This window comes from Antrostomus carolinensis, unplaced genomic scaffold, assembly GCF_000700745.2.
Source record: "Antrostomus carolinensis isolate BGI_N321 unplaced genomic scaffold, ASM70074v2 scaffold15871, whole genome shotgun sequence".
NCBI classification, from domain to species: Eukaryota; Metazoa; Chordata; class Aves; order Caprimulgiformes; family Caprimulgidae; genus Antrostomus; species Antrostomus carolinensis.
In genome coordinates, this window is record NW_010292274.1 from 1 (window position 1) to 10,506 (window position 10,506).

General features: G+C 37.7%; 1 protein-coding gene across 1 annotated transcript in view; it reads left to right on the forward strand.

The window, feature by feature from the left end:
- Positions 1-1,626: 1,626 nt before the first annotated feature.
- Positions 1,627-10,506, forward strand: part of TAFA4 (TAFA chemokine like family member 4) — a gene marked incomplete at its 5' end in the record, with an annotated part of 10,355 nt that continues 1,475 nt past the window's right edge. Inside the window, 2 exons of the mRNA XM_010176907.2 lie at positions 1,627-1,782; positions 7,259-7,342. Coding sequence (XP_010175209.2) covers positions 1,627-1,782; positions 7,259-7,342 — 240 coding nt within the window. The remainder of the gene's footprint in view (positions 1,783-7,258; positions 7,343-10,506) is intronic.

Sequence of the window (10,506 nt, forward strand, 5' to 3'; positions counted from 1 at the left end):
TATATTTGAATACTCTCTTCTCTCTTTTTATTTATTTTTTTTTAATATTTGGAAAACCCCCTTAGAAGCCGTTCCCAACTCTTTTGAAGTTTTTGAAGGTTAAGATTTCTCACTTAATCAACTCATAAAAATTTATGCCCAAAAGGTACAGTGATTTTAATCACTCAATAATATAATATCACTTATATATCACTTCATCTATAAGGATATAAGCCTGCCCATATTGCATCAGACCAAGGTGTTCTCTATCTCAAAATCTTGTGTCTGATATTAGTTAGTAACAGATACTGTAAAAAAAACCAAAACAACCCCAACCCAACAAAAAAAACCACCACCCAACTCCCCGCAGAAACCCCCCAACAAAACAAAGGAAAACAGGGCAAGTATGGAATGAGTAGGAAACAGGACAACCTTCCAGGCTTGACACTTGGAAGTCTGTTTCTGAACAGTGCTCTCCCTTTCACCTTCCTTTCTTTAGTCTGCTGTACCTTTGATACTGCACGCACCTACACCAATATCTGTACCATGGTCTCTTCTCACATAAGAAGCCTGTACTGCTTTGATGGTGAATATTTTTATTATTCTCAGCGTTGTCTCTCTTCACTTATTAAAAAATCCACCCTGTTCTGTAGTGCTGTTAATTTACAAGGTGCTTTACAAACACAGATAAGAGCTTTCCAAGGCTCTACTCTAAATAAGAAGAGACACATGCAAGATGAAGCACTTGAAGGCTGTTCAGGAAAGTGAGGACATGGAAATGACTTGCACAAACAGGAGAGGGGTTTTGTGAAGGGGAGTTTCTGAGAAAGGGTTTTAGGCAGGGCAGAGAGTAAGTCTGACAGTGGAGGAAAATGGTCTGGTGCAAGGAGCAGTGGAGCTAGGATGTGAAGGCAGGAGCAAGGAAAAGAAAGGAAGGGAAAAACTTGGAGAAACTGGGGATAGTGAATGGTGTGGAAAGGCACTTGTGAGGAAGGCAATAGGATAGAATGTTTATCACACTGTTTATCAGTGTTTCTTCAAAATAGACTGGAGGGAACTCAAGAAATTAATATAATTTGGGGTTTTTGCCTCCTTTTTTTTTTTTTTTTGGCAGAACTTGACCATCTATCACAGCTTTTCATCTTACCTTGCTCTTATCCTGCTTGCAATGACAGGCATAGCAAGCAGTGCTTACATGTTATGTTAGAAGCTTTCCTATTATTTATAAGTCTCCTTTGCATTAAATATTATCCTGTCCATTGTGTCCATTTACGAAGGGAAAGAATTAAATCTAAAACCCAATGCAAGAAAGAAAGCCAAAGGAAGGAGGAGTGTGCTCTGTCTCTGCATGTCTTCCTGTCTAATCCATCTAATGGACTGCTCCAATCTCCTTTTCTCCCTGTGGCTTTGTGAGGAACAGGGAAGACTGAAAAATTGACTTGTTATGATGAACTAATCTTTATTAGTAAGAGTAGGATAAACTCAGGGAATAAGCCAGATTCTACAAGGTTGTTTGCCCCTTCATCTTCCTGGGACTTAAACTGGTGATTGTGAGATTCAGTATCTTGTAGGACTGTACGAACTGGTTTTTTCTTTATAGATTGATGTTTTGTTTTGCTCTCCATCACTTATCTCTGCAATTATTAGGCCAGCACCAAGTCAAGCAAGGGACATGTGAAGTTGTGGCAGTGCATCGTTGCTGCAATAAGAACCGGATTGAGGAACGATCGCAAACAGTCAAGTGCTCCTGCTTCCCAGGGCAGGTGGCTGGTACAACAAGGGCTCAGCCCTCGTGTGTGGAAGGTAAGCAGTCTCCCACTCACTGTGGTTCATTAAGATTGTTTGAGAAGTTTAGTCTCCTTCATTGTTTGACTTCCTACTGCCTCAAAAGCATAATCCTTCCTTTTGTTAATTTTGGAAACATCTCTGTGCATTGATGATAATGAGTCTCTGCATAAATCTGAGTGTAATTAATCCTCTTAATATATGTACTCGTCCATTTCATGTCTGTGCCAATAAAACTTCTTAATTTTTTCGCAGAATAATTCTCCTTTAAAACTAGTCTGAAAACAGCATAAGCCAAGAAATTCAAGCTTTTGATGTTAACCCTTCCAGTTGTCTTTAAACTTAGCTTGGCTAAAAAGTCACTGAATAAATGCAGCCCTAAGACTGGGCATACAGATAGTGCTGGGACATCTGATTTTGAGAGCTGTTCTCTAGATGGATATTTTACCATTTTATGTGCCTGATGGTCTCATATGCTGGACATCAGTGCTATAATGATGCCCCATGTTTATTCATTTTCATGTATTTTAACCCAAAATGCATTAGTTTGGAGAGCAGAGCAAGCATACTCCTGCACTGGACACAGTGACCGAGCTAGGTCACTAGGTCACCTACCTGATGAAGGAGAAATGTGATACAGTTGCTTTAGTCCATCACCTTCCTGGATAGATGTTGAAATCTTCACAAAAGCTCAATGTTGCCATCCTTACGCTTTTAGCAGTGTAACTTATTCAAAATTAACTTTATTATAGACACTAAAGCTAAAATTTTACCTTGATTGTAATGTTGACAAGGCATTCTAAGGCGACATAAAACTTGCCTCCCTGAGATTCACTTTGCACCTCACCCCCACCATTTTCCTTTCTGGTTTATCAGCAGTTCAGAAATTGTGGGTTAACCTCCTTCCTTTTCCTACCAGCTGAGTCTATTCCGTGGAGAGGCTGCTGCTCTTGCTCTTAACTTAGTAAATAGTTACTCCAAGACAGATTTTTTTATTATTTATTTTTTTTTTTACTTTAGAAAAAGCCTAAAAACTACCAGATCCCCCAGTTAATTAATTCATAAGCAAGACCCTTCTGTTTTCATTCTTTTTCACACAACACTGCAACCGTTAGAAGTTAAATATAAAATATATTTAGAAGTTAAATATAAAACAAAGGCTTTGAAATCCAATTTTTAACCTAACATTCAGAGATATTTAGTTTTAATTATAAAACTCTAAATACAGGCAACGTCTGATTTTTTTAATCTATTATCTGTTTTGAGAACCGCTTATTTAAGAAAGTAGATTTTTTTTTTTAGATGCTTAATCTTTTCATGTCTTGAAATTCACAATCAACTTTGTGCAATTTGTTAAGTAGCTTTCTTTTCAAATCAGACACATCAAACAGCAGAAACACTTTCACATACAACAGATAAGAAAAGTCAGGCATTGTTTTAAAGTCGCTTAAGGATTGCAAAGGTGACACTGTCTTTCCATGATAGAGAGGTATAAATGCACAATACCATAGAAGCTTAATTCAGTTTGTCAATGCAAATAGTTGCTGAAAGAATTTAGTAGATGTTTTTTCTTCAAGTATAGTTGAAATTAAATATGACAAAATATTATGGATATAAGATTTTGATTTCTGAAGTGGAAGCCTTTGATTCCCCCTCACCCCTTAGGGTAATGCTTTAACGTGCTTCACTTATTTTTGCAAGCATATGGGACTACTGTCAGTGTTATTCAGTTGCTGTAGTGCAGAAACTATAACTATCTTTCCTTTGCCTCAGGATTAGATGTGTTTTCTCCCACTCTGTACATATCCTTCAGTAGGCTTCTACGCTATGGAAGCCAGAAACAGTTTGTGATGTCTTGAATTAGCATATTTCAGTCTGATACAGACACTTCATTTTCTCTTCCAGCACCTTTTTACTGAATGCAGGGCTGTTTAATTCACCTATATTTTGCCCTGAACTTGCCCTGAGGACGTGCCCAAAGCAGAGAGTTACTTTTCTAACCAAAATAAAAGATTTTATAGACCAATTGTCTTGTAGTAGTATTTTCTTTGAACTTCAGACCTTATCCAGTACTAGTTTTTACATTAGGACAGCAATTATTGCTATGCTGTTGATCATGCATGACATGCACATGGTGGTGGGTACCTGTAGTTCCTACCTCAAATAGAATGGATGTTTATATAATTAAATAATTAAAACTGGTTTTGTTGAGGTCTGCATGATGGTTTTACTGAAGTCTGCTTCTTGCTATTTTAAAATGAAAGTCTGATTTCTGGTTTGTCATTAACAACTCGGGAAAGCAAGAGTGGATTCTAGTTTTTCTTTAGGCCAGGCAAGCATATCACTGGTCATAGACTGTAGATGCTCTATGAGAAATTAAGACTATTGCAAGAAATGGATTCTCACAGAATGTGGAAGACTGCAAAGGGCTGGGACTTTAGAAAAGTCTGGACAAACTGTATTTACAATTCTGCTCTGGACTTGAACTTGACATTTAAGCAGCTTTCTGCTATAACTTATTTGGATTTTTTCCCCAGGAAATTGTAACCAAATTAAAATAAACCTTTCTCATTTGAAATTTATACATCTGGTTTTAGTATTTTACAAGTTTTTAATTTAGTTGGGTATTTTTCCTTAGTCTTCTCAATCTTACAGCATATAGGTTTCCTGACCTACATCCCACTGCGTTTCAGTGACAGCTTGCTTGTTAATTTGGGTGGGGATAGAGCCTAGTTCATCAAACAGAGCTCCTTGTTGATGAGTACTGGGCATTGTGCCTTTTTGTATATATAGGCCATGAAATAGACTTGTAGAGCTCATCATCATGTTTTTTAGGATACAGTCATAGGCCAGCTGGATATTTACATTTGGAAATAGGTTGACAGATGCTAAAGAATTTTACACAAGGTCAGATTTAAAGCAGCAGTTTATTGAAGTAGCACCGTGTGTTAAAGTTAAGCCCTGCTCAAAGAGGTAGTGAAGACGTGTACCAATATTCACAGCCACCAAAATTTCAGGAAGGCTCCCTATTTGAGCCAGGTCAGAATGGATGTTTGCATAAATACATTCAGGCATACATCTACACATAGAAGTGACTTTTTTTCTCATGATGTTTGCTAAGGAGGAAACCAAGTACTTTGGTGTTACAGAAGAAATTATAGATATCCAGGTGATTTCCAAGGAAAAGGTGTTGAAGTGGTGCAGAAAGGAAAGTAAAAGCTGGTTAAATCTTGTAAATACATAAAATGAAATTCTTAAGTGCCTTGATTGCTATGAATCACTTCTTTTCCATTTTGTACAGCAATACTGTGTTGTGGGGCCTGACTAGCATTTTTAGAGTGCTTTGCATTTCTACAGCGTCTTTCACCTTGGAAACTTTAAATATTGGTAGTAGCAGAAGTCAAAGTACTTCATTTAAAAATAAGGATATGAAGGTGAAAATCAATGTTTTTTATAGACTGAGAATTTCCCAGCATTTTTACAAGCACAGTAAAATCACACGTTATAGCCTGGATGAGAGTACAGGGCAAGAACTGCTTGGGTCAGGGTATGCTTTATCCTTTGCCCATGATAGCACACTTATTAGATAATTGCATTTTGGATGCATCCAACAAGAAACTCTCTCATTTGTGTATTTGAACTTAGTTGTGAAAGCTATTGACAAGCAAACATAAAAAGCAAAGCTGATTCTTCTGTATACATGCACACCTCATTTTCCTGGGGGTTATTTTAGCTTCAAAAGCACAGGTCCATTTGATACTTCAAGAAATGTTGCTGTAAATAAATTGAGCCACTAAACTCAGGAAAAAAACAGAGCATATGAAAGTATTTAAATATGCAGAGAGGACGTAACACACAGCCTGTATACCCTACCTTGAGTTGTAGCTGTACTACTTGACTGCTGCTATAGAAAATTTTGCTTAGCAAAGGTCGACCCGTTCTTCTGTCAATGACTAAATTATATTTAAAGTAGTCATGAGATTTTGTTTATGCCCATTTTCTTTATGGAAATAAACATACTTGAGTAAGTACTTCCAGCTTGTCTAACAGCTACTGCCAAGAAGATAAAACATTAATAACTTTTGTCTGTAGAGTAGCTAAGTGCATTAAATGCTTCTAAGTAAATCATCACTAGCCAAATCATCTTCTATCCAGGCAATTCTATTAGTCCTAGAATTTTTGAGAAGGAAAAACTCAGGTTGGAAATAATGTGAATGGGACTACAGAATTGTTTAAGAATTTTCTGTAGGGCCAAAGAGCCACAATGAAGATAGAAGAAAATTTTGGCTGAAAGACCATCTGAAATTTAAAGGAAAAAAGGTGTTTTAGAAGAAGTAGACTAAATTATTTTTGTTAATCTCTTTTGGATGTGGTATCTTTTAAACTATGTAATTCAATATTTTTTTCACAAAGTAGCATGATGCAGACTAACTGAATCAACATTTTAAGCCATAATTTATTTTCATATTCAATTAAGATTATGTAAGATTGTGAACTGATATATTTCATGATAATTTTCTGGGATTTGTTGAGTCCCATGAACAATGCAAAACTGAGAAACACATGCAGATATTTGCAGCTGTTTGTGGGAAAGTATATCTGTTGCTAACTAGTGTTATAAAGTCATGACTACATTTGTAAAAATAACAAATGTGATCTTATTAATTGAAAGTGGCATAAGAGTAGAAAACTAATAAATTTGCATAGTTAAGGTGTACTACTGCAGTCTTCCAAAACATACTGCAAAACTGGCAGTGTAATTGCAAGTAGGTTTTTAGTTAATAATCTAGCGCTTTCCAGTGGTTTCCACATTTTTATCTGCATTATTTTCCTCACATGCTTACATCTCTGTGCAATTCTATTTTCTCACCCAGTGAAGGGAGAATCTGGCATTTCTTCGTCCAGTCTTGCATATGCATATCTGGGTTAAACAAGAAACCTTAATTTCATTTCACCTTATAGCAGATACTTGACTGAAGCATGTAAATGAAGGAGGCACATCACCTTTGTAGTCAGTGGAGACGAAAAGGCACTTCCAGAGGTCGGTTCAAATGTTGGAGCCAGTCTCTGGCAGTGTTTGCCTGTCTTCCTCATTTGCATATAACATTTACCCTTTTGTGTGCTGGTGGAGTCTTTTAGCCACAATTTTAGCTCAAACACTATCAGTGTGATAAGCTACTAAAACAATAATTGTTGGTTTCTGCCTTTTGTAATCAAATAGAATCACAGAACCATAGTGGTTGGAAAAGACCTTTAAGATCACCAAGTTCAACCATAAACCCAACACTACCAATTCCACCTCTAAACCATGTCCCGAAGCACCTCGTCTACCCGACTTTTAAAAACCACCAAGGAAGGTGATTCCACCATGTCCCTGGGCAGCCTGTTCCAATGCTTGAAACAATTGAACACCACAAAGATAACCTCCCTACTAAAACCAACAGTATTCAAAAAAAGATTGTATTCTGTTTCTCTTTCCTGTTTCTTTTTCTAGCTTCCATTGTCCTACAGAAGTGGTGGTGTCATATGAACCCCTGTTTGGATGGAGAGGACTGTAAAGTACTACCAGACTATTCAGGTTGGTCTTGCAGCAGTGGAAATAAAGTCAAAACTACAAAGGCAAGTACAAAGATCACCTATATTTACAGGTGGCAATCTGCTGATAGTATTGCTTGTTGCATTGCACCTGTGGGTGTGGGCACCAGTACTGAACTCCTCAATGTTTTGGAGAGTGGTGATTAACACAATTGTTCTCAGAGAGGGAGATGTTGGGCCAGAACTGTCACTTCACTGCTGTCCTAGTTAAGTTATTGGGTGCTGGAGTCAAAATGAAGAAGGCCCTGCTTCAGTCTTTAATGAGGAAAGAAACTATTCCTTTGTGACCAATGCTAGAGGGATAATCATGTTCCAGGATCGATTCTTCAATTTGTAGACTGAGTACATGGATCCAGGGTCTTTATCAGTGTCACCTAAAGTTAGATTCCAGTCCTACTGGAAAGCTCTTTTAGCTTTTGAAAGTAGCAGCCTGTCTTAGGACTTGTTGAGAATCTACACTGATGTCAGTGGGAACTGTGGGACACTGAGCACCACTGGAAATCAGACTGGTTCAGGTAATTTCTAATTACAAGCCATCCTGTAGATGGTCTGCTTTGCTATGCCATCCTGTTTCCCTATTTCTATTTCTTAATCAGTGGCCAGCAGAGAGAAAATATGTCCCCTGTCTGCTTAACAATGTAAAATGAGTTCAGTGCACTGAAGTTCAATAAGTCATATCAAACTGCATATCTAAATATATCATAAAACAGGAATCTTTAGCAGGCAATAGCAAGGAAAGACATACGCTTAGCTTTTCCCTTTACAGCCTCTTCTATTTGGGAATGAATGTTGTTGATTAAGTTACAGTCTGAGTTAATAAGCAAATACTAGCACCAAATGTTGTTTAATAATGGCTGTTCTAAGGAGAGAAAGCTATACTAATTGCTGGATGAAAGAGAGAAAATGAGATGGTTTGGGCAGCTGTGGTGGGATATTGGTGGTCTAAAGCCCAGCTACAGACGTTGCATGGTGGCAAACTCACTGGAAAAATCTGACCAAACCAACCAGTCTGAAAAGCACTATTCCTGTTTTTAAGATAGGAAGAATTCTTGCTAATCAATGCTATTTATCAAATAGTCAGAGATGTAGTCTATAGTGTGCCTAGGTCCTGCTGTTCTCCTGTGATGAATACTACACCCAAAAGTTGACTTGCACAATCTAGAATCAGTGTGAATAACTGGCAGTTAATTATTGCAATGTACAGGTTACTCTCAGCCTTTAAATTTTTTCACAGACACTGACTTTTAACGCCTTGTATATGGATAAGGGGTAAGTGTTGTAGCATCACACTGAAGGCTGAGACTGGCAAAGTAGGAATTTTAGAAAATGACTAAGACAACTTCATCTCTGGACATACCAGGAGACAGCTGGCAATTTATACCCAAAGGACCTTGTTGGAAAACAGTAAGCCAGGGTTAAATATCCTTGGTGCCTTCAATAGATACTAGAGGGATGAAAGGCAGAAGAAAGAACTTTATGTTGGCATTGATGACTGAAAGCCTGAGGCATCAAGCCCTCATTCATGCAGCTGTCCCTTCCTATGAACAGTTGTCTTTTAGTTCATTGAGGTCAACCGACCACACGAGTCAGATAGTCTGTGTTCATGACTTGCTCTTAAACAGTGAAAAGAGGCAGCCTGAGTCAGTGGGAGTTTACCAATAGAAGGGCAAATTTGTCATGGATCACTTATTTTATTATTCATGACAAATTTTGCAAGCAGCAAACTACAGAATATGGTAATGCATTCTGATGAGTTTAGGAATGTCTTTATAAAGCTGGAGTGGGAGAAATCTTCCTGCCTACTATTAGACCTGTATAAATTAATCAATTCCAGTGTGTGGGTCTAGCAGAAGGCAGAGTGTAGCAATATGAGTGCAAATGTTTCATTAAACTCTTCCTCTACTTTCCTGGGGTGTGGAGTAATGTATTTTGCATTGATTTTTATCACCGTAGGAGATTTCTTTGAGGGACATTTAATTGAAAGGATAAGCAAACAACTGGTACTTGTGCTTAGATGTGAATCATTCTGCTGTATTATTGACATGAGGACTGTTAATTTTCCTTGCATGCTGCTGTTTTCCTTTCACTGCCCTGTGTTGTTTTAGATTTGAGCATCTTAGAGTAGGACTGTATTCTCTTGTGCATGTGGTTAGCAACAGCACAAGGGAGATCCTGATTCTGACTGGGCTCTTGGAGTACTGCAACAACATAAATGTAGATATGAATAACAAAGTTAGTGGTTCAACTTACATTGAAATGACACACGAGAGTCTGAAACTTTAAATAGTGATTGGCCATGCTAGAGAAGGGCACAGGCAGACTTCCTTAATGGGTAGTTCCCTTAAAAAGGTGTCTCAGTCCCTCCTTTTTTAATTACTAATTGCTAGAGATTATTCCATTGGTTGCTGTATGTGTTTCATGTGTGGATATTTCAGGGAAATAATTACTTTAATGCTTTTAAATACTTTGGGTTTGACCCATAAAAGCTTTTTCCATGCATTTACCTGTGCTGTTCATAAGTGAACCCTGAAGGATTACTTTTGAAGGCTGAGATTTAACATAACTATATCCTCAGCAGCAGTGACATTTACAAAAGCCAAAGACTTGTCATACTATCATCAAGTTGTTGTACTCCTGTAGTTAGTTTTTAGTATTGTACCTTTTGAGAATCGGTGTGAAATAATGACGTTTATCTTCTTTATTAGTCCAAGTAAGAAAGGACATGATTTGTCCAAGGTTTTGTGGGTGGGATTCATTGTGCCCAGCTGCAGGCATGTTTCCATCCAAGCTGAGTTGTTAGGGTTCTTCAAGTCACGTGGGGAGAAATGAGTGATCTCACAGCACAAGAGTGTTCTCACAGGTACTTCTTTCTTTCTCCTGTACATTAAAAAAGCCCTGGATGACAAGTTTACATGTAGATAGATGTCTGCTTGCTAGACAGCAAAAGCTGTGCTATAGAATCTGACATGGCATCCATGTTGCTTCTGTAGGTATTTCAGCTGTCTTGTGGGTGGTTTTCTCTGTCTACCAAGATAACAGTTGTTGCACAAATATAATGAGCAATGGTACAGATTCTGAGCAGAAGCTTGTGGCACAGGCGATATTGAACTGGAAGGAAAATAGAATGGAAAGAATATTTCCCTTGTT